The sequence below is a fragment of the Sinohyriopsis cumingii genome, chromosome 12, assembly GCF_028554795.1.
Source record: "Sinohyriopsis cumingii isolate HCF-2022 chromosome 12, ASM2855479v2, whole genome shotgun sequence".
Classification (NCBI taxonomy): domain Eukaryota; kingdom Metazoa; phylum Mollusca; class Bivalvia; order Unionida; family Unionidae; genus Sinohyriopsis; species Sinohyriopsis cumingii.
This window is the reverse complement of record NC_142972.1, coordinates 24252954-24278517: the sequence shown is the minus strand read 5'-3', so window position 1 is coordinate 24278517 and position 25564 is coordinate 24252954. Positions and strand designations below refer to the sequence as shown.

At 35.3% G+C, this 25564-nt stretch overlaps 1 protein-coding gene across 1 annotated transcript; it reads left to right on the top strand.

Moving 5' to 3' along the window:
* Window positions 1-3535: 3535 nt before the first annotated feature.
* LOC149786107 (ATP synthase subunit O, mitochondrial-like) lies at window positions 3536-24581 on the top strand. The gene is made up of 9 exons (XM_089976423.1): window positions 3536-3559; window positions 7254-7283; window positions 10201-10245; window positions 13555-13665; window positions 16119-16191; window positions 16758-16817; window positions 19604-19716; window positions 23467-23553; window positions 24343-24581. The coding sequence occupies exons 2-9, from the start codon at window positions 7254-7256 to the stop codon at window positions 24454-24456; spliced, it is 633 nt and encodes a 210-aa protein (XP_089832549.1). The 5' UTR covers window positions 3536-3559; the 3' UTR covers window positions 24457-24581.
* Window positions 24582-25564: the final 983 nt, after the last annotated feature.

The following is a 25564-nucleotide window of genomic DNA, read 5'->3' as shown; positions in this document are numbered from 1 at the left end:
TTTGTGTGGATAATAGATTTGGGTTTCATTTTAATGCTTTGCGTGTGTGAATAGTAGATTAGGGGTTTGTTTATTGATGCTTCACATATGTGGATAGTAGATCATATGAAATGAGAAAAGTAGGTGATGTTTTCCTTCACTTCCGCACGTTTTAAGTGATGATCTAGGTAATATAACTTTTGGGCTTTAGGGGGATGTTTTCCATCACGTCCGCGCTTTTCGTATAAGAACCCGCAGTATTCGTCGTTCAAACCATTCTACAGAGTATAAAATAGAAGATGGCTTCAAACTAACTTGATAAAATGAAAACATTGCAAGACGTCCTGGACAATTTGGGTATGATGGAGCAAATGTTAGTGAGGCTAAACGAGGATCACTATTCTTATAGTCCCCATCGAGTGAAGATGGAGATCAACAATTTAAGAAAGTAAAGGACATGATCAGTGCTATGATGAAAGAAATAAAGGAGGAGAAGGAGGATGAAGAGGAAAGGATAAGGATGAGAGAATGGAACGAAAAAATTGAAAAAGAAGAAGAAAATGAGAAGAGGAGGAGAAGCAGAAAGAAGAGAAAAAGGAGGAAGAAAAGAAAGAAAAGAAGAGAAAAAGTGTAGGATAGAAAAAATGAAGCTGGTTGAGAAATAGAAGAAATTAGAAGAAGAAGAAACCCAAAGGCCCTTTTCAGGGCCAACCACATTTTTCGAAAAGAGATCGACTTTTAATTGCCTACCCCTTTTTTATTTAATATATGTGTGTGTGTGTGTTCTATCCCTCTCCCCTGTTCCCTTTCCATAGACCCCTCAGGTCGGGACCTTATTAAAATAGGGTCCCGACCCTGTTCCATTTTGTCGCTCAACAGACCCACGATTTATTCCCCATGTTAATTTCCCTTGTCGCTCAACAGACCCAAAATATATTCCCATGTTAAATTTCCCTTGACGCCAAAGTGACCCAGGGGTTTTCGTAATGTTAAATTTCCCATTGATGCCAAAGTGACCCAGGGTGTTTTTTAATGCTAATTCCCCTTGACGCTAAAGTGACCCCATTTACTACTCACCATCATATCGCCACATGGTTCAGGCAAGTCTACATTCCGACGTCGTGTGCAATCTCATGCGTATCTGCATCCTCTGCGATTATGGCAGATTCCGTTATCCAGTTAGTAGCTCAGTACAGCAAAGCAGGATACGGTCACAATGTACAATCTGTGGACGTCCGTTTCTCCCACAGTTCACATTGTACTTGAATGCACACACTTTGTCTAAAACCTTTAAAGGTCATCGCCAGTGAGTCCATAGCTTGGGAGACAAACCAACCTTTCATTAAAAAAAAGAACACATACACGTTATCTCCTGCTTTGGATTTTTCCCCATTACAAATGATTTCATGATATCACGTTTGCCGCTGCATGGCACATTTGATACTTTTCCTTGCTAGAACGTGGACATCTTACATTCGCTCTCTCAGTTCCCATGCACAACTACACTTAGGTGTACGTTTCATACTAGTGGAGATCTGATATTGTAAAAAATGTAGAGTATGCGTATTTAGTTATAGCGCCCCGTTTTAAGGAATTCTTAGATTTTTGTGATTACTTGTCTGATTATTGGAAATCGGTGCGATGGAAATATTCCTTAGCCCGAAATAATTAGCCAATTACTAGGAGCAAACGTCGCGGAGTGAAGTGTTAGTGAGTGTCCATGATGCCATGGTCCACTAGTAGTGAATTCAGGTCCAAACTGAATGAGTGACCCTGGAATAACAAAGTCCCTATTAAGATCTAGTGGTGTACATTGGTAGTGTGATGGCAGTATTTACGGAAGGAAACCGGTAAATTACACAAAGGAATAAATAAGAAGGGACTCGACAGATATCGTTTTTGTCGCCAAGGTGGCAAATATGATGCAGTTGTACTGGCGAAATGTGCCTGGAAACCATAGATTGACTGGCCTAAGTTAAAATAGTTCCCTGTGTTAAGGGATAGTTGTATAGTTTCTACGGTGTCGATAGACAAATCACAGTCTCAATGATATATTGATTGGCGCTAGGCTTTGGATGTTGTGCGCTCTCTTTGGAGAACCGCTATCAACCTTCCAGAAAGTTAAGTTTAAAGATAATTCAATCTTCGCAAACTCTGCAGTCATATCTCTACTCTCAGTAATTTGCGCCTTGAATCATGCGGTGTTACAGGCCATTCGTCATCTAACATTATATGCTCCATGCTAAAAAAAAAAAAACCAGTGGGGTGCGGGGGGTGCGGACCACACCGGGTGACACCATCTCAGAGGGGTGACACCAAAATGAAAAATTGCAAATTTTACAGAGAACACACTGCTCGGTCTAGTCGGATTTCAATAGCGGATAACCGATCATAGTTAAATACATGACTAGCAGGCACAGCAGTGGCGTCGGTAGGGGGATGCGGGGGGTGCGGACTGCACCGGGTGACACCATCAGAGGGGGTGACACCAAAATGACATTACTAAGGATCTTGTATTACGGAAGGAGGACCATGGGGGTAACACCATGAGCTACCGTACTGGGTGACACCAACCCGAGTGACGCCACTGCAACCAGCTAATTAAACAAGCACGTTCTTTAAATTCGACCGTTGACACCATTAATAAGTGACGTGTAAAGACGCGTGCGTTTACTCTGAGATTGGCATCCCATGCGCTTGCCTATACGAAGAAAATAAAAATAACGCCCCCCTTAACGTCTTTAATATTGCTATAGTCGCGGAACGCCTTCTTCAGGCACTTCTTTAGTTTACTTTCCTTGAGGACGATGCGCATAAGAATCCCGAATAAGCTCGCCTTCGGTCTTTATATCCACCGGTACCACGTTACCTATCATGTTACCCAACAAGTCTATTCGAAAGTGGACCATGTATGCAGGGCCGGCGCACCATATAGGCAAACTAGGCATCCGCCTAGGGCGCTGATTTCAGGGGGCGCATTTAAAAAAAAAATAAATGATTGTTTATAAATTTTGAAATTGATATTTTCCGGAGGTCGCCAGAATCTAACCTTGTCTAGGGCGCCAGATAGTCTGGCCGGGTCTGGCGCCGGCCCTCTGTGTGTGTGTGTGTGTGTGTGTGTGTGTGGATGGATTAATGCTGTTTTACGGAATAATATGCAGATAAAATTATAGATTGATTTTTATGTGATAAAACTGACTCGTTTTCGAAGTGTCTTCATTCAAATGCGAAGTTTATTCATTAAATGCTGCAATGATTTCTTCAGTAAAATCTTGTTACAACTTTGTGATAATACTGATGATGACGACGACGATGCCCGTAGTGGTGATAAAGAAGAAAAAGACTAAAACGTCGAAGATGATATGATACTTAAATAACCATGATGATACAAACTGCAAAGCAACAGCATGGTACATCCTGCATGATACAAACTCCTGCTTAAAAAAATAAAAAAGAAAGCAAAATGATTTAACAGAATCCGTGAACACTTACGATGAACATTCTTTCCGTGTTTAAGATCTGTATTCGAGTTTAGGAGTAATTAACCCATATTGCAGTGCGATTTCCGCTTTTTGCAACTGGACATAGTACACAATTAATTTTACTATATGTTCTCTACATTTGTTTCTCAGTACTGACCTTTCCACTGTGTGACAATCAATGCAAATCATATGTTAATCTAAAATACCTTCAAAGATGACTTCACGGTGAAGTTCTTGTCAAAGGTTGACCTGCTCTTTTTTTAGATTATTGACTGTCAACATAACAGCATGTAACCAGAACATGAATTTCACTTCCGGATCATCACCAAGGCCTTATTACTCACTGTGCACTGTCGCCAAAATACATACAGACAACAACACCCTGAGCTCATATTATCAAGAATAAACAGTTACCTTTAAATCCCTACCAAAAATGCATAAATAAAACTCTTCTATCACCACCAAAATGAGAGAGGAAAAAATGTTCTAAAAATAGACTAGAACTACATTCGTGGGTACTGAACTGGAAGTATTAATTGTGAACTGATTCCTGACAGGCTACATGTTTTACGCCAATTTTAGTCAAACTTTTATATTTGCATGCTATACCTATTTCAACTTTATACATGAAGTCTTTTTGAATTTCCTTGCAAGGAAAACATGTGACACCTGTCAGAAAGTATGTAGTGCTGGTGTTCCACAGGGTACAAGTTCTGGTCCAAGTACTCTTGAGAAACCAAAACTAAATTTGCTATATCTTCCTTAATTATAGGAATTTTTCAATGCAGTAAAAACCTAATTGTGATACAAGATAAGCCCTGTCTGAAAATATGTTTGAAAATTACAAATGTTGATAAATTCAGTTTTAATGGCAAATTAAATTAACATTTAAATTTTAAAAACTAAATTTTATTGAAAACTTAAATTTTCATACAAGTTTTAAAACACAGTTTGACAAATTTTAGACAGAAAAGTTGACTAATGAATGATATTTAAAACAAATGGTAGTTTGGGTCTGTATAACTGATAACATTTTCCCCAGGGGTAGTGAAGCATCATAGCTCATAGTGATTTTGGCAGCAAACCGCAATATGCCTGTCCAGATGCATATAGGTGTACACACTAAAGAAACACTGACAGGTGCTATGTTCCACATTTATTGTGTCAGGTACTTAGGCAGTTGTTTCCATAACTAATAGCACATTCAGATTTAAAGTTCTAATGGGACCACTACCATGTTTTATAGCAAAAATGCATTCCATTTCAATGTCGATAACAACAAAAGGTGGCAATGGGACAGGAAAATAGTTACTAGGGAGGTTCTACCTTACTGAAAAATGGTGCTGATCTCTCTCATGAAAACCTAAGCCATGTCTTTGAGGTGCCATATATCAGTGTGGTGATATGAACTAATCTTGGTCACTTATGGCAGTACACTGCACATGCCCTTATGAAACCATGCTATTACCACCAGACTACTCAGGAGAGCTTCCAAGCTAATCCAACTCTAACACTTTGTTCCAGATACCAGGCTAGACCTGAAAAGATCCAATATGTTTCACTTAATTCTAGAAAACAGTAAGATCTATGTAAATGAAGTTAAACTGTGTTAGATATGGTGATTTCAAATTAACATTAAGGTTGCAAGCATGGGGGAAAATATTAAACTTGACAGAGTGACACTCAGAAATGTGAAGCAATGGCCATGTATTAAAGTGTTAAATTCATCCTAAAAGTATATGAGGTTTCTAGAAGCACATTTAGCCATTTACAAGTTAAAAAACTAATCAGGTAGACTATGTATCATAAAGTTTAAGGCAATGTTGGGGCGGTGAGGTTTGATCATTGGTGTAAACATTATTACATACCAGTATACAGGAAAGTCAGGTGACAATGTACTAAATTAGAATGTGTTACTATAAGCATTCTTATTCATGAGGGAAATAACAATTTTGGATATTGCAAGTGAATACAGCCAAATGTGGTCATACAAATCAACTATAAGTACCAATAAATCCTATATCATCAGCTAAATGTGAAATTCTCATCCCCAAAACTTGTAAACAAGGATGGAAATTTGCATATGTAGGACATATACAATGTACTTGTTAAGATCAAATGTGCAAACATAATTCAAATTATCTATTTGAACATTTATATGGTATTTTGAAGAGTGTTGGTTACCAATTATTAAGCTCATTGATTGAATGGAATCAGATATCAGCTGATGTTTCAATACCGCACTCTGTCAAAGTACTAAATTGAAATATGTTACCATACATAGGCATATTCATGATGAAAATAACATTTTGGGATCTTTTCAGTGCACATAGCCATAAATGTGCTTTACAGGTTCACTATAGATACAATGTCAGCCTATATGATGTACTGAATGTGAACTTTTGATCCCAAACATTCTAAAATGGATGGATATTTGTACATGTGGGATATGTAACCATGTACAAAGTTAAATTCAAATAATTTGTTTGAATGCTTCTTATGTAATCTTTAGAGTGTCAGTTAACAAATAGTATTAGTAATTAATAATGCATAAAGCAAGATGGATCATTAGAATTCCCATAACATCATATAGGCCACAATGCCGCACTACACCAATCAATATCTTAACCTAACTGAACAATAAAATGGAATGCATTTTGTATTCAACTTACATCATTTTGCTTTTTTCTTACATCCAAGGGTAAATATACCTGGGGGAAGCATATTTTATCCCTTTGACCTGTATTTCATTCTCAGACAGTTTAAAATGATTTAGTAGAGAACTTGAGTAGGTTCTAGTATAAAGTTTTCATCGCTGTCCTCTCACTAAATACCTTATAACTATGTTTATAAACAATTACTGAAGGCTATACAAGCAGAAGTTTGTTACTCAGGAAGTGACCCCATCATAAACACATAAATTAACTGATTGGACCCCTAATAAATAGTCTGAATGGCCAATACAAATTATAATTTTGTCTTCATGTATTTTTAATGAAGGTCTCATTTTGACTACAAAGATATTTTCTCTGACAAAATGTGACAAAAATCCAACATTGGAGCTTTTATATGGTGTAGGAATATATACATGCTGATAACATTTAATATGATTCCCAAAAATATTATATATGTGCATTTTAGGGGTTTTTTAATTATTTTTTTTAATTTTTTTAAAATTTTATTAAAATTTTTAAAATAAAAATTAATTTTTTACTTTTAATTTCATTCTTATATTTTAAAAGTCAATATACATGACATATTAAAATTTCATGTGTCTATCTTTAATAATAAAGATTTTATACCAATTTAAACTTTGCTCCAATACTGCCCTTACAGGACATAGTACACAATTAATTTTACTATATGTTCTCTACATTTGTTTCTCAGTACTGACCTTTCCACTGTGTGACAATCAATGCAAATCATATGTTAATCTAAAATACCTTCAAAGATGACTTCACGGTGAAGTTCTTGTCAAAGGTTGACCTGCTCTTTTTTTAGATTATTGACTGTCAACATAACAGCATGTAACCAGAACATGAATTTCACTTCCGGATCATCACCAAGGCCTTATTACTCACTGTGCACTGTCGCCAAAATACATACAGACAACAACACCCTGAGCTCATATTATCAAGAATAAACAGTTACCTTTAAATCCCTACCAAAAATGCATAAATAAAACTCTTCTATCACCACCAAAATGAGAGAGGAAAAAATGTTCTAAAAATAGACTAGAACTACATTCGTGGGTACTGAACTGGAAGTATTAATTGTGAACTGATTCCAACTATGGCCTCCTTCAGGACTGCCGGGCAGCTGGTACAGTAAAAATTGGTTGAACTGTAGTATAGCAAATATTCATACACCAGAGCAAAACATTGGTTGCATTAAATAGAATAATCATAGTGAAAATACGATCGTCAGTATAGTACTGCCATCTTATTATAACAAACCACAAAGTTCAAATTGAGCAGCTCGTGTCTGATTTCAAGGGCAAACTGTAATCTATACGGGGTTTGGGTCATAACGGTAGAGGAAGGTAGGGGGCACTATTATTATTATATGTTACAAAAACTGATAGGGAGGAAGCTTCACATGAAAATACTTTATAACTCTGCTATGTTCAAGTATCCGTACCACCAACAAAACAATGTATAGTAACTTAAAGTAAGCTGTAGTTCTTCATTGTTTGTTGAAATGTCATTTATTTTCAGTTTAGACTGGTGTGCTACGTATATAGTATCCGAATAGAATGAATCTATGAAAATAAGTTTCACATTCAAGAATACCGTCTGTCAACAAAAGGTACTGGCCTAGTTAATGACATAAGGCTCTCAAAACAAGCACATTTAAGTTGCAAGAAAAATAGACTGGTACGAAGATAGGATGGTATAGTTTTAAATATCAGCATTGATTCTTAAAGAGGTCTTGCGAGAAAGGAGAGAAGTATCCTCCTTTGTTTAATTATGTAGTACATATATGACAAGTAAATTGTAAACAGCCATACAATCCCCTGTGATGATGAAAAATGCATACATGACATGAGCCTCGAATTGTAATCATTATTATGTGTCTCGATCTGGGCTTGGAATTCATTTTTTTTAAAAAAGGTTCCTGTTTGCTCATTTTATTACCCTGGTTATTATTAAGGGGTGGGTACCCAGGTACCATCTGTTGGCATCTTAACCCTTTACCTCATAGAGCATAGTTACAAAGTGCAGCATGCTATAAATAGAACACCTGTTACCTATTCGACTCCATTTGCATAGGCCTGCCTGTTAACTGTTAAGCGTTGTAGTGTATTTACATTTAACAGCAATTTTAACCATTTTACATTTTTGGTACACATATATTATGTGTGGAAATGTTTTAGGGTAAAGTCCGATTGTTATAGCTGTGTAATTATTTTTCATGGAAGAATTTTTTTATGTGCTTTAAAATCTTGAGAGAACTCGTTCACCATCAAGTAAGTGAGACCGCATGACCAATCGTAACTGCCATTTCTCGACTTGAAATTTACAACTTTTTTGTCCGCATCTACATCACCAAGTCATCTGAATTTGATAATTTATAAATACTAATTGCTGCCTATATCAGAGCATTTACCTAAGTTAATGAAGCTTTCTTAGTTGGTATGTGAGAAAGCTTGCCAGTAGCTTCTTGTGGGTCGGTGGTTCTTCCCGGGGTTTTCCCGGGTTCTTCCTCCACCATTAATACTGGCCGCCATGTATAGCCTATCGTGTGCTGAAAAATGGCGTTAAATCCCACAACAACAAAAACAACTTTCTTAGTTGTGATTCTAATCGTGATAACTTCGTAAGTACTGAATGAAATCCGCAACCTCCATTTTGGAGAGTGGAGATTACGAACCAGATAATTTAAAAAGCAGATATCGACCAGAGCATAAACAGTGACCATGTGATCTGATGTAATTGTCATTCGCAGAAATGAATTTAGTATTTAATAGGGGTTTTTCCCCAAAGGTGGAGCTATGAAAACTGTCTTAAAATGGCTGTTTACAGCAGATATCAAAAGGTGCTTCCATGCGAATGGAGTAGAGGTGTCCAAAGGCACTTGCATGAGGTAAAGGGTTAAGTCAGAAATTGTGTTTGCTTTGGATTTAATATAAGTCTGTATTGTTTATTTGATTTTATGATACAGTTGGTCATAGTGGTATTGAAACATACTTTGCCAAAAAATCATGGACATGTGTTGCAATAAGAATGGTTGCTCATGACGATGCATTTCTAAAGTAACATTGACCCATATATAGTGAGTAGGATCATAAATGGCTACTTAAATAGGGTTTTATTGTATATTTTCAAAATCCCTCAATGGAGCTTCTTAATATATAGAATGAATCATTATGAAGCTAACACAATTGTTACACTTTCACCCCTTTGACCTTGGGGTCATAGTCAGTCATAAAAATTTGCATTACTGTTTTGTGGTTTTTGATTGTTTATATTTCCTAAATCTCTTTTCAGATTTTCTTTATACTTTTGAAGAAGTATTATGAATGTTAGACAATTCATTATGTGCACTTGCTTATTTGCTGTGGGGGTTATGGCCACAGTTAAAGAAAATTTTTATTAAGATTTTTGTTAAATATATTTAATTTGCATGTACTTACTAAACCCTTTGATGTAGTTATTTATCTTCATACTTAGGTTCTTCATACTTAGGTTGTAGAATTATGAATCTAAGATAATTAAATTTGCATCACATTTGCTTCTCCTTGTGACCTTGTTGTCACGGTCACACATTTTAATGGAATGCTATGATCATGGGCTTGACGTGCAAGTCCTGTCCTTGTTACAGTTGTAGCAGATAAAATATCTATGTTTTCTCCACATGGGAAAAGACAGAAACAGGAGTTAGTCAACCATTAACATATAAGCTTATAGATTAATTATTGGAAAGTGTATAAGAAAGTTAAAAAACTGCTTTTGTTTTGGAGAAAGTAATTTATATTAGGGTCAACCATTCAGTTAGACTTAGATCTTCTCACTGTCTTAGCAAAACATTGACATATGTATGCCTCAGTCTTATCACAGTTTTGCTCTTTTCCTGTCAGCATATTTGGCAATTTGTAAATTATAAAGAAAAAAATGATTATTGTGACTTGGAGCTGCATGTTATGAAGTGTGTCATCTTTTGGACACCTGCTTTTCACAGAGAAAGTGTTCATATAAATTGAAGGTCTTCTAATAAATATAATTATGTATATTTTCAGGTACGCCAGTTCTCATCCTCAGCAGTAAGGCATAAATTGGTTAATGTAAGTCATTATATGCCATTTAGTAAAGAAACAAACTTTTGTTCAGCAGTTTGTCTGTTTATGGGGTACAGCAATTTTAGCCGTGTCATCCATCCATTATTGCAAGCTTGTTATCACTGCTCCTCTAAATTACTGGGAGAAATGCCATGAACATCACACACACACACACATTTATCTCAAGGTCTCATCAGTTCCGATTGAAAATAGTGCCCTTGGTCATCCAATATTGCCACCTTGGGGGTTATCATTTTTTAAAAAATCTTTAAATTCCTCATACACATGTTACAACGTAGCTGATTGTCAGGGAACTATTCCATAAACATCCTTACCATTTAAAAAAATCATATTTGATAGGTTGTTGTATATACATGATAACATAAATGAAATTATATCAACTTAATTCAGTTCTATATATAAATTAACATACAGGAAATTGGTTTTTTATTGTCATGAAAAACACAAATAAGGGAAAATTGTGGAAAATGTAAGTACATATATATGGTACAGTCTTAGTGGCAATATGCTGTTTTTTTTCAAGCTGTATAAATATATTTGTATTATACAGTATTTAAGACAGTCATTCATATACAGATGTGATATGTGATTGGATCCGAAAGGAAGCAGAAAAAGGTGTATTAAGAAAAGATATGAACAGAGTTTTTGAGAGTTAAGACATGAAAAAAGATATATGTGCATGTCAGAGGTTCTGACATTGCCATCCAACAAATGAGCTCAGGACTGTCAACTGACCAATTGCTGACCTGATATGTCAGACATTGGACATATGGTGCTCATAATTACCTCACTTTAAATAATCTATAATCACAAACAACAAGACAACAGAAAAGCTTATCTCCATGATGTATCAAAAACCTTATAATCAAGTGATTTTTTAATGTCTGTAATGTAGACATTACATTAGGTCATCACACAAACATTTTTTAAACTATATTGTGCCACTCTCTGTCAGCACATCAGGCAAAATATGTGTTGACTTGAAAGAGATACTAGCAACAATAAATGACTTTTGCTATCGTCTTCCAGTACTAGTTGGGGGACATTATCAAATAAAATATGAACATCAAACATCACCAGAAATGCATGTTTATTAGTTGTTACGTATTTTGTAGGTAGTAGGTCTACTTGTTGTTAAGTAGTAGTTCATTTTTTGTGATTACATACAGTTGTGGGGGTGTAATTCTGTTGTATAGTGTTTTGAAAGAAAAGCTCATCTGGTCACATCATTTGTCAGTCTGTCTGTGCAAGTTTGTTGTTATGTCTAAACTACTTGGAGGATTGACATGAAATATTACACATACATTCATCCCATGGTCTACTTGGTCCCAAGTGAAAATGGTGCCACTCAAATTCTTGAAAATCTTGTTATTACTTCTCCTCCACTAAAAGACTTCTTACAATGTTTTGTTGGTCCTAAATGAAAATGGGGCCAGACTGGCATCCAGTATGGCCACCATGGAAGCCATCATGAAAATCTTATCACTACTCCTGAAGGAAAAGTCATATTGACATGGGTTTTTCATCAGAAGACTTACTTGTCTAATTTTCCTATATGCAAATGGACACCACAATAGTCATCTTGAAAATCTCATTGCTACTCCACCTGAATGGATAGGTCTATTAACATGTTTTTTTTTTCTTGGAAAACTTGATGTGATGTCTAGATGGTCCTAAATGAAAATGGTGCTGCTCGGAATCCAGTATGGTGACAACAGCATGTGGTTTTCGCAGAAACAATTCCTTTCATGTCTGATTTTTTTGTAGCTGAAAATGTTCTGATCTGGCCACCACAATGGTCATTTTGAAAACCTTGTGGCTACTTTTCCTAGATGACTGTTCTGATCTTTACAGCGCATTAACCAAAAGACTTACGATGTCTTGTTGGTCACAAATGTAAATGGTGACAGTTTAATAATCTACATGGCAGCCATGTCATCAATATTTAGCATTTTGTTATTGCTGTTCCACCTAAACAAATTATCATATCCAAATATGCTTTTCACTAAAAGACTTAAATTGTTGGTCTCATGTCAAATTGATGCTGTTCTGACATTGAATATTTTGAAACAAAATGTATTAATTCAACCTGTGAAAGGAGGTATGTATCGGCTTGGGGTTTTCACTGAAAGACTTTGATCTATAGTTGGTCCTGAATAATAAAAAAACTAGACTGCCAATTCTTTGGCCATGATAGGCATTTTGAAAATTTTGTTTCTATCACTCCTGAATTGTTGGACTTGGTGACATGAGTTTTTCACATAAAGACTTATGGTATGTAGTTGGTGCCTAATGAAAATAATGGGGATCTGATTGCAGTCAAAATAGCCATCTTGAAACATTTAACAGATTGACATAAAGACATGGGGTTTTCACTTAAAGACTTGTGACACCTTGTTGGCCCTATCAATATTAGCCATCTTGAAAATCTTAGTTCTGTACTTGGGGTGCATAATTGTATTGGTATTTTCATTAAAACACTTCTTTCTATATATAGTTGAATCTGAATGAAAATGATGCCAATGTGTCCACCAAAAATTTGAAGCAACTAATTATCCAAAATGAATGGCTATACTAACATTGGGGGAAAAAATAGGGAATAGTTGTTCCTTCATTAACATTGATAGTCATACCTACATGTTTAAGACAGACTGAATAATTTTCTATCCATGTTTGTGGTAAATGGCCATGGTAATGAATTTTATCATCAATTTCACAGGTATCTTGTAAACATATTAACTCACATCTTGAGTAAAAGGTTTTGTTACCAAGTTTGGTATATTCCGAAGAATATCAGATAGTTTAAATAGCAGTCAAAAGGAATAGTCAGCAGTTAAAAGGAATGAAAGGACAGAACAGAGCAAATGTTGTAATCTTGGATTCCTGGAAATTCTTTTTTGGTTAATTGAGCATTAGCTCCTTCAAGGGACTCTTGTTTTCTTTTGAGCAAATGAAATAAAATGCCTCCTTAACATCATTCACAGATTATTCTTTGAATATCATACTAATAAAAAGCTTATTGTATAGTTAAGCATCTTGTGGTGAATGACAGTAAATGGATGGTGATATTACATTCAGTATGAAAATTGATTATTATGCATGAGTTAATAAAAAAAAATGGAGGGGGAATGACTTTGGTATTTATTATATGAGCAATTCTTGCAGCTGCTATTTATCAGAATTGTTGATTGATGTTCTTTCTCAATATTTATTAGCTAGAATTCAAAGGGTGTAATTAAATAGGACTGTGACTTTAAATCTGAATTTTCATTCAAGAGTATTTCATTTTGCCAGCCTCCAATCCAAGTGTATGGTGTGGAGGGTCGATATGCTACGGCACTCTTCTCTGCTGCTTCAAAAGAAAAGAAGTTGGATGCTGTGGAAAAAGAGCTTAAGTCACTAAGGGTAAGGGATTTCCTCGTTATAAATGGCAGTCAACAGAAAAAAACCATAACTCAAAACCTAAATCTTAAAAATCAAAAAGGGTGACAAAAGCAAAACATTTAAGCACATATTTAAAAACCCCATAAGAAATGTGCTTCTAGACAATTTTTATACACCTGCCACTAGATGGAGCATATTACATGAATGATACTGTCTGTCCGTACATTTGTCTGTTTACAGTATCCACCATCTAGAGTTGCCAAATGTTGTGGGTGGGTTGCACTTGAGGTAAGGAAGAATGCAGTCAGTTTCTGGGTCAGGGTCACTGTGACTGAAAGAAAAGAAAAGGGTTTTAGCATAATAACTCTAGTTCTACACCATCTACAGATATGCATCTCCATGGATGATGTATGATTTGTGCTTGGAGTATAGTAGAGCCCTATTGATTTTGGGACTTAGAAGATATCCAAGGGCAAGGTCACTGTCATTGAAAGGAGAAAAGTTTCAGCACAGTAACTCAAGTAATCCACAATCTACAGTTCACAGTCTTTGTGGACAGCTTGCACTTTGGGTAAGGGAGAACCCTGTTGGCTTCAAGTTGAAAGGTCAAGGTCATTGTGACTGAAAGAAGAAAAATGGTTTCTGTGCAATAACTTAAGTTCTCCATCATTTACAGTTAACCAGCTTTGTGGATGACTTGCTCTTGTGGTAAGAAAGAAGGATATGAGTTTGAGTATCTTGTTAACACTACATGTATTCAAATGAAAGTCATGTATTGAAATGAGGTTTTACAAGAAGATTTCTTAAGGTATTTAGTTGGTCCTAAATGATAATATTTCCACTCAACATCCAATATGACTTGAACACAGACAGCTTGAAAGTCTTGTTATTGCTACTCCTGAATGGTTGTTCATATCAGCGTGGTATTTTCACTACAAGATTTCCTAGGATGTCTTATTTATATGGCAATCATCTTGAAAATATTGATTTTGCTAATCTTAAATGGGCTGTCATATTAACATTGGCTTTCCACCATCTTATTAACATGGGTTTTCCATTAGAATACTAATTATGATATCTAGTTGCTTGTGTCTGACCTTCAGTATGACCACACCAGCAGACCTCTTGAAAATCTTGTTGCTGCTCCTACTGAATCTAAAATTATTTTGAAATGACAGTTTTCACTCAAAGACATCTAATGTCTAGTTGTCCATTAATGAGAATGATGCTGATCTCATATTCAAATTTGTTATTGTCATTCCTCTATAAATGATGTTCATGTGAACATAAGGATTTCAGCATGAAACTTCTGATATCTAGTTGTGACTACATGGAATTTGAACTTTATTCTAATTGCCCTATTGGTGTGGGATCAGTATTATATTGACTCATTTTTTGTTGTTGATCTTTCATCCAATTTCACATAAAAGTCTGCGTTGTAAATAATAGCAGATCTAATTTTTTGTGTGTAACCTATAGTAGTTATTACCAATAACAGGTGAGAAGAGTACTAAAATAATTTGGGATAGAATCTCAAATTCAATACATTTTGTTGTGCTTGCATCTAGTAATAACTTTCTTTAAAGATGGCATGAATTCAAAGAGGGGTATAGTTTTATTTTCAAGCTGTCTTAAGCCCATCCTATTTTCATATTGTGGGGCCCTGAGTGGCAGAGTGGTCTAAAGTACTGCCATCTCACCTCTGTCTGTGTGGGTTCAAGTCTCGGGTTCTGCCATTGTGGGTATGTGAAAAAGCTTGCTGGTAGCTTCTTGTGGGTCGGTGGTTCTTTCCAGGGTTTTCCCGGGTTCTTCCTCCACCATTTTTACTGGCTGCCATGTATAGCCTATCTTGAACTGAAATTGGTGTTAAGCCCTATAACAACAACTTTAATATTGCAATTATAGAAAACAAAGTTTAATATGTTCAATGTAAGCTTATGCCAACATTTTTCCTAATTTTATTGAAAACCATCTTATTTGGAAATGAATGGTACAAATTCCCATCAGTTTTATTATTTTCCAATATAATAGCTGGTATAGAAAATTACTGTGAAATGATTGGAGTTTATGAAGGTTTTTCCTGGATTCTGGTACCAAAATGGTAATGAGTCTGGAGAGTTGCATCCTATGTCAGGGGCTTGTCATAAGAAGTTGAGACCATGAATGTATCATAGTGTGTACATTGCAGCCAGAACACCCAATTGCTTATTGGTTCATCCAAGATGGATGCTAAGCATCACTTTTTTCATAGATTATTGGAATGTTGTGTATTTTCTTCAAGTATATCTTTTTATTACTAAAAATATAGTTTTTAAACATTATAACAGAAGAATGCCACCCAAGTATTTACCAACTATAAATATATTTGTCATAGACCAAATTAAAGATGATCTGATAAATCAGATTCAAAGATAACATAGTTTCAAGACTCTTTTTAAACACAAAATATGTCTTATTTTATTTATCATTTACAGGAGTTGTTAAATAAGGATGCTAGATTTACAGAGTTCCTGTTAAATCCAAGCTTAAAGAGAAAAGACAAAATTAGTAAGTGTATTAATGATGGTATCTGCACATGTTCTGCATTAATGGAATTTAAAAAAACAAGAATTAATGATCTGTATGACAATGGGTTGTATATCTTTTTCTTTCTTTATAACAGTAATTAGTGTTGCACCCTGAGCAAGTCCAGAGAAACATTCTCCAACCCAAGTTTTAACAAATCCCCATATCTTGATCATTATAGGGGGCAAAAGTACTTGACAGTTCAACCAAGGTGCAACAGTCAATATTTAGTCATCATGGTTCCTGGTATTCAAGATAATTGTAAGGATATTTTTTCCTGACTTTAAGTCATTTTCTTTAATTCTATTCTTCACCTTGATCTGTACAAGTTACTACTACTACAAATACTACTACAAAAAATACTAAATTAAGCAAATTTTGTTGATGATTCATATTTACACAATGACAGAAATGTTACATGTTTTAATTTGCCTCATTTTAATGCAGTGGCTTTTTGTCTATACATAAGTTGTAGTTGTATTTTTTAAAAACATTCATAATGTCAAGTGTGCATCTTAATTACACATATCGTTGGTTGTCATTTTCAGATACAATTCAAGACGTGATGGCAAAACAGAAGTTCTCATCCCTGACAACCAATTTACTTGGTAATGGAATGTACTTTCTTTAGTAGGGAATACTTGCTTTACTGGATTCACTTTAAAAGTCTGGCATGTAATTTTGAAACTGCAAGCTTGGGCAATTTTTCACCTGTTTCTGTGCAAAGAAAATGAGGGCCATATTTCCCTATCATGCTTTTCAAAGAAAAATGAGAGGGACTTTGTTATTCTGCCTGTCTGGGCGTTTGGATGTCATTTATATAGTAATGTTATTATCTATCACATTCAAAACAAATTGTCAGATGAGGTGTAATGACATTAACAGCAAAAATGACAGATTATTGATATTATACATAATTTGAGGTGGTATACATTAGTTAGGTTCCATGTCACTGGAAAGCACTAATACAGAGTTGAAGGTTTACCTCGGTCATCTGTGACCTTGACATTAGTATATTTTAGTCAGGACATATTTGTCAAATAGCAACAGTCTAAAGGCAGTGGTCCACAGAATTTTTTAATGGAATTTTGCATAAGTTGTAACTATGGCCAATCATTTGGCTTTACATACAATAGTATAAACACCATCATATTATTGTAACAATGTTATATGAAATGTTGCAATATCACGATACAACTTTTGGCTCATTATAACATTGCTAGTGTTTCTCCGTCAAGACCTTTGTTGATAACAGGCTAAAACTGAGCTAAAAACTTGTTTTCCTAATAAATCGTTTTCTGGAGGCAAGGCTGGTTGAGATTGTTGGATGCACAAAGGAAATGTTTGAGTTAACGGATAATATGTAGCAAAAGCTATGCAAACAGTTTTTTTATTTCTTGCAGGTTTAGTTTTATTAGTTCACCAGGCCATAAAGTTAAGTTTAGCACCGAGCATCATTGTATGTAGGGCTTTTAGATTTGTAGGAATCATGCCATTGCAAAACAACAGAAAGACATTGAATTAATCTTCTCAAAAAGAATTTTACTAGACTTGACAGCATTCTGACTTACAAGGATTTCAAGTATGTACAAGTAAAGCTGAATCTTCATAGAATATGGCAGTCATTGCTAAAATTGGGGACGAAACCTTTAACCAACTTCTCCATAACTTCTGATCGTATTTGAAAAAAAGCATCATGACATGTAGACTTTCCAAAGTATACACATGATTTCAACCTGGCATAATTATAGTGGCAGCATTACAAAAATAGAAGTTAACTGAATTCTTTAAGTAAAAAAAACAACAACACTTAATTTGAGAAACTTTGACAGGAAGCAGTGTGGCAAAGAGGGCCTGCAGATTTGCACAAATGATACCAATACACCACAAAATGTAGAAGAATATTTATATAACTTTATCTCCAAAAAATGTTTCAACAGACTTTGACTATCTTTGACACTAGTCATTCTGGTATAAGGATTTTTCAAAATTGGAAAAATTACATTGATGTGCCTCAAATAATGAATGAAGAAATAAGAGAAATCTTAAACAGTTGTTTGCATAACATATGCAGTCAAGAGAATATTGGATGAAATGTTAACAGAAAGCATCCTACTGAGTATGATTTCTTGGCCAATTGCTCTTGCATTAGTCTATTGGGTAGATGTTAACCAGATGAGCATTTGTCTATTGGGTAGATATTAACCAGGTGAGCATTTGTCTTTTGGATAGATGTTAAACAGGTGAGCTTTTCTCTCTTGGGTAGATGTTAACCAGGTGAGCATATGTATATTGGGTAGATGTTAACCAGGTGAGCATTTGTCTGTTGGGTAGATGTTAACCAGGTTTTTGTTTTTTGGGTAGATGTTAACCAGGTGAGCTTTTCTCTCTTGGGTAGATGCTATCCAGGTGAGCTTTTGTCTGTTGGGTAGATATTAACCAGGTGAGCATTTGTCTTTTTGGGTAAATGTTAACCAGGTGAGCATTTGTCTATTGAGTAGATGTTAACCAGGTGAGCATTTGTCGTTTGGGTAAATGTTAACCAGGTGAGCATTTGTCTGTTGAGTAGATGTTAACCAGGTGAGCATTTGTCTATTGGGTAGATGTTAACCAGGTGAGCAATCCTGGGCTAAATGAGCCTCATATTATACATCTGCCTTAATACTGTGCATATTACATTATGAGGTTGTATGTCTGTCTGTTCACCCATCTGGCTGTAACCAATTTCACTCCTGCACAGTAAGTCTACTTATTCACCGTCTACAGTTATAGACTGTGTGGATGGCTTGCACTTGGTGTATGGAAGAAAACTATTCATATAGGTGTCAAACACTCTAAGATCAAATTCATTGCTACCGAAAAAATTTCATTTCTTCTGACTTGAATTCTCCACCAACTACAGATAGCAAACTTTGTAGGTTTCTTGCACTTGGAGTAAGGAAGAACCCTATAGATTTTTGGGTCAAAAGGTCAGAGTCACTGACTGAAAGGAGAAAAATTGTTTCTGCACAATGACTCAAGTTCTTTACTGTATACAGTTACCAAACATTGTGGATGGTCAGCACTTGGGGCAAGGAAGAATTCTATTGATTTTAGGATAAAAATGTCAAAAGTAGGGGTCAAGAACTTTTATTTCCATGCAATAACTTGAGTTCTGCATGTCATCTTCTTTTACCAAACCTTGTGGATGGATTTCACTAAATGTAAGGAAAAACCCTGTTGATTTGGGGATCAGATTCAAGGTTACTGTGAAAGAATTAAAATCATTTCTGCACAATAACATTAGTTCTGTATAACAGACATGGACAAATATTTTGGGATGTATTACACTTTGGTAAGCGAAAATTTACAATTAATCTATTGGCTTCCATTTTAAACCTGTTTTTCCTTTCAGCTACCATGGCAGAAAATGGCAGACTGAAGAAGATTGGAAATGTTCTTTCATCATTCGACAAACTTATGAGTGCCGTTAGAGGGGAGATCATCTGCACTGTAACTACAGCCAAGGTAACATGTAGTGGAATGAACCACCTGTGTATAATCATTTTTATATGTCAGCCATAAGGTGGAGAGTATAATGTTATGATAATGTCTGTCTTTCCATTCATACATTTGTCTATCTGTCCATACGTACATTTGTCCATCTGTCCATACATACATTTGTTTGTCTATCCATACCTATATTTGTCCATCTGTCCATACATACCTTTGTCCGTCCATACATACATTTGGGTGGCTGAGTGGTCTAAAGCACTCTCCATTACGGATCACTGCCATCTCATCTCTGTCTGTGTGGGTTCGAGTCTAGGATTCGGCCAATGTGGGTATGTGAGAAAGCTTGCCAGTAGCTTGTCGTGGGTCGGTGGTTCTTCCCGGGTCCTTCCTCCACTATTAATACCGGCTGCCATGCATAGCCTATCATGTGCTGAAAAATGGCACTAAACCCCACAACAACAACAACAACATGCATACTTTTATCCAATTGTCCATACATACATTCGTCCATCTGTTACCAGTTTCATTTCTGCATAGTAACTTGAGTTGTCCTCCATCTGCAGTTATCTACGCTTAGTGTAATGGCTTTCACTTGGGGTAAGGAAGAATCATCTCATTGTTGAGGTCAAGAGCTCATCGGGCAAGGTCGCCAACTAAAAGAAAAGTAGTTTATGCATGATAACTTAGTTCAGTTACATCTACCTTGACTGAATTTTGTGGATAGCTTGCACCTGGGGTAAGGAAAAACCCTATAAAGTTTGGGTTCTAAAGGTAAAAGTACAATTTAAAAGGGAAAAAAAATGTTTCGACACAATAACACATTTACATCACAGACCTTTGAACTTTTCAGAAATATCCTTTTTGGTCTGCATTGGGGGCATATGCATTTTTTGAACACAGATCTAGTTATCTTAAGGAGTGATTGAGGGAAAGGAAGATGGAAAGCAGGCCAAAAACTTCCCATTTTATACAGTGGTAAAAACCTGTTACTGGAAAACAATATCATTTCACAAACTTTCATGTGTGATAGCAGTTTTAGTCATTTAAAGCTATATGTCAAATTCCTTTATATAAGCATCTTTTCAGTTTTTGTTCTACTTTTTACTTTTCCTGATTTAAATAGTCAAATTTACCTTTACAAATTAAGAAATGGCTAATATGTGTGTGTGAATTGGATACACATGTTGATATCGAACATTGTTTTTAAAGACCTATTTTCTTTCACAGGAGTAAAAGTAATGTTTAGCCTAAATTTCATTGCCAGAGATTATCCTGAACTAGTAGGAATATGTTATATGGATTTATAATGCATGTCATAACAATTTTGATTCAAACTTTTATTTCCCAAGACAGAAAGACGTGTGTCTAGTTGTGTAGCCGATATTTGTAGTGAATTTCAGAGACTCTTGAAAGTCACAGGCCATCAGTGTAATGCATTTTTTAAGGCTTTTTATTGAAGAAAGCAACTTGAAGAAATGCACAATTCAACAATTAATCCAGCAATAACTATGTGCAGTTTGAAAACATTTGCAGAATTGGGAATGGGGTGAATTAATAAAGAAAACCATGCACGAAGCATATAAACTCAAGGAGCAAGGTCTGTAATAGAACATTTTCATATAAAGTACACTAAATAATGAAACAATAAAGACAAATTTATGATTGGTCTTATGCTCATATTATTCTACGAGGAAATATTATTACGTTCAAGTGGCTTCTTGGATTTACTTCCCATAATACCAGGCCCTCTTTTACATTTGCTTGATCAAGATCTCTGGCCAAGAGTACTGCAGGAATGGTGGATTCATCACAACAGCTGTTTAGATATGCTTTTATGGCCAGATTGTCAAGTCACTTTACCAAATTAGAACTGTTCTACACTGGGGAGCAACCATTAAACGATAGTTGCCAATCCTCATGAATTCCCCAATTCTCAATTATTTTAAATCTTTAATAAAGTAAACGATTTCCCGTTAAGCGCTAGTCATGATATCAGCAGTTGCTGTAACGGTCCAGTACTTCTGGTCGCAATAATAGTGGAACTATAGCTGATTAGTACAGTTGGCTGGTAGCAAGCATTTTTGCATATTGTAATCTATATGTATAAGAGTACAACTGCTTTTGAGAAAATGGGGCCTAATTGGAATTTTGCTCCGTGCATGCGCAGCAAACACTGAGTTGAATTACCATTCGGCATTGCATCTAGAAAATGTCTTCACCAACAAGGAAAAAGATGTGTATTGCACAAAAAGTGAAGTTTAGTTTGGAATATACCAAAAATTGGCTGTGCATTCAGTCATCAAACACAGATACACATCATGCAATTTGCATGCTGTGTGCCACAAATTTTAGCATTGAGCATGGTGGCAGAGATGATGCGAGGAAGCACATTGGTAGCCAAAAGCAGATAGAGGTTGGGAAAATTAAGAATTTGCCTCAGCAGATTTCAGCTCTGGAATATTTTAAGTCATGAAAGGAAGACATGCAAGGTACCAATGCTGAAGCATTGTTTGTGAGTTACCTTTATCAGCTGGAGACCATGCTAAACAATTGTTCCGACAAGTTAGTCCTACAATGTAAGACATAGCACATGTTGTCCTTGTTTTAGTGCTATGTCTTACTATCCAAATAACGGCCTTGTATAGCGAGTAGTCAAAGTTTCAGGAACATCTCACACACTTGGCAGCCTATATCGACACTCTTCCACTAATTTACGTGTAATTAATATACTTACTGTGCTGTCTTTATCCTGGTGGAATGAAAATATGATACTAGAAAAACGTTCCGTTGACATACATTTGAATTTGTTGCAATGCGATGGTAGTCGAGGTATGCCAAAGTAAGTTCAAGTAGGTTCATGTTGGGGAACCGTTTCTTGAACAAAACGAACCATTTCTTACAGTTCCAGTAGGCATAATATATTTTTTATTCATTTCGTTAAAGAACAATATTTCAACTTAACCTGAATTTGGCATTCTCAGCTTTCATTGTTTTCCAGCCAACTGAAATGTAGGCCAACAAAACTTGAAAACAGGTCCATTTCTTGTGAGAATTTGAATTGATTAGAGAAAAGACATCAGAGTAAGTAAAGTCTGACTAAAACATTACAACTTTACTTTGTAGAAAAGCACCGTTATTTTAGTTGTCAGTTGTCTGAAATATTCCTGAAAATTTGACTTTCATAATGATGTTAGTCAACATTAAAACACGCTACAAAGCACCGTTAGTTGGGCTGTAAGACCTTGATGCCCACAACATAAATGTTAGCATTGAGGTCTTACATGTAGGACTACCGACAAGTATTCCCAGACTTGATTGCTTCATGAATTCATGTCAAAATTCACTAATTTTTATCCCTATTTTCACTAATTTCAAGCCTGGAGGGTTGGCAGCTATGATTACACTGTAAACAGATGCCACAAAATTGCTGTAGCACAAAATTGTTTCAGCTGAATTATTTCCAGTTGAAAATTATAGTTCTTGTTTTGTAGTATGCTTCAGGATATTTCAAGCCCTCAGAAGCAGAGGAGAAAGAAATTTGCTTTATGAAACAATTTTATGCTGGCTGCATGAGGTCTTTGTCTGTATTAGGTGTATTCAGGATAATTGTATTAAGGACATCAATTTTAAGAGGGTACAAAGGACATTTTTATCATCAGCTTCTGGCAATGATAGTTTTTCCTCATTTCTACACGAATCGCACACTATATTTTCTTGCATAATTTTTTAAAGAAAAATGTTAAAAGGTCACATTTCTTTCAGCCCCTTGATGCTGTGGGTGAAAAAGAACTGAGATCAACACTTCAGGAATTTGTCAAAAAGGATGAAAAAGTTAATCTTGAATTGAAGGTAAGAGGATAAGTAAACACATCATAACAAGTATTAAATATATTGTGAACCTAGTAACATTATATGGGAATCAGAAGTTAGATAGAATGGTTTCTCTGCATTTACTTAACTATTTGTGTAAATTTCATATTAAATTATTTTTCAGAAACATGAATTTAATGATGAATTAGCTGAACAATACAGGTCCTTTTGAAACTTACATCCTATCACATGAATAAATACAGTTCTGTACACAGTATCACAGGCCTCGTCACAAGAAACATCTGAGGAACAATATGCTTTAAAACTGCACATTCATTAGAATTGTGAATGATCTTCACAGTTCAAGTACCTGGTTTGAAGAAGGCGTGTAGCAGTGTTTTTTTCTTCTTCTTACATCTTTGTTTCACTGATGTGACTTGTACACATGATTCAAATTCTTGTGCCATGGCCAGATAACACCCAACCTTAGCAGTCACGACGTGTACACATGACTCAGTTTCTTGTGCCATGGCCAGATAACACTCATCCTTAGCAGTTGTAAAGTTTTTTAATATCTGTATCTAAAACTATAGCGTGTGCCATTATGCGAGGCCACATGCCTTGTTTAATAAAGCCCCAATAATTAATTTGGCATATGGAATTAATATGGATATCACTGCAGAAGTAAAAACATACAGCAATAAGTAAGTTTACATTAGTTGAAGACTCCATTAAATTGAGATTTTCCCAGACCCAAGATAATTTTAAAAAGTCATATTATCTGATTGACTTGTACTCACATTTAATTTTGTTTACAATTCTTTTCAGGTTGACCCAAGTATCATTGGTGGTATGATTGTAAGCATTGGAGACAGATATGTTGATATGTCCATGGCCACAAAAATCAAGACATATACCAATCTAATCAAGCAGGCAGTATAATTGGAGATATTGTAGAAATATTTAATTGACCATCAGAAGCTGACTTTATTGAATTTCATTTTGTGCTTGACAGATTTTTATGTATGGTATCTATAAACTTCAAAATAAACAATGTTGTAAATGAATCCTCTTGACTTTTTTCATCATTTAATAGTGAAATTTAAGGGCATGTGTAATTAAATAAATATTTATATCCATGACCCTCTGTCCAAAAATGTTTAAATAATTATTAAAATTTTATCAGTCTTGCTGTATGGCACAAATGACAGAATTATCTCTTCTTTTTTTCCAAGTTAAAATTGTCTTCCATATTTCGGGGAAAAAAAATAGTTTCTACTTGCCAAGAACATGTGGAATTGTCTTTGTCATCCATCTTTCCATTAGCCCAAGTTTTTTATAACTACTAAACTGCTTGAAAATTGAATAAAACTTTATACATGCATTCATCCCATTATCTTGTTGATCCTAAATAAATGCTTTGTGGACATCTGAAAAATTGTATTGCTGAATGACTGGTCATATCAAATGAGTTTTCACTGAAAGACTGTGATGTATGGTTGGTCCTAAATGAAAATGTTTCCCATCTGACATCCAATATGGTCACCAAGGCAGCAATCATAAAAATTCTAAGTATCACAGATTCACCAGAACAGATTCACCTTGAGGAGGGGTTTTCACCACAAGACTTTTTTACGATGTCTATTTGGTCTTAAACAGTGGTGATCTGACATCCAATATGGCCACCATAGAGGCATCTTAAAATTCTTGCTATTGCTACACCTGAATGGATAGTTATGTGAACATGAAGTTTTCACTAAAAGTCTTACTTGGATGTCAAGTTGGTCCTAAATGAAGAAATTGTTGATCTGACATTAACCATGGCTGCCACAGCAACCATCTTGAAAATTTTGTTACAGCTACTCCTTCCAAACAGAAAGTCATATTGACATGGATTTTTTTAACGTAAATACTTATGTTATCTAGTTGATCCTATGGTGGTGCTCTACAGTTTGGTATTTTGACCTTGTATATCTTAAGAATAGTTCAAAGAACCTTTAATTCCCTTTATTTTAGTGTATGATTGATAGGTGTATTATCGGTTATAGAG

What these genes read in the sequence shown, in the direction of transcription:
- LOC149786107 (XM_089976423.1), top strand. Translation starts at nt 7,254, where the DNA reads ATGGCCTCCTTCAGGACTGCCGGGCAGCTG. An exon ending in AAAGAGAAAAGACAAAATTA is followed by an intron (nt 16,192 to 16,757) that starts GTAAGTGTATTA and finishes TGTCATTTTCAG; the next exon opens with ATACAATTCAAGACGTGATG. An exon ending in CCTGACAACCAATTTACTTG is followed by an intron (nt 16,818 to 19,603) that starts GTAATGGAATGT and finishes TTTTCCTTTCAG; the next exon opens with CTACCATGGCAGAAAATGGC.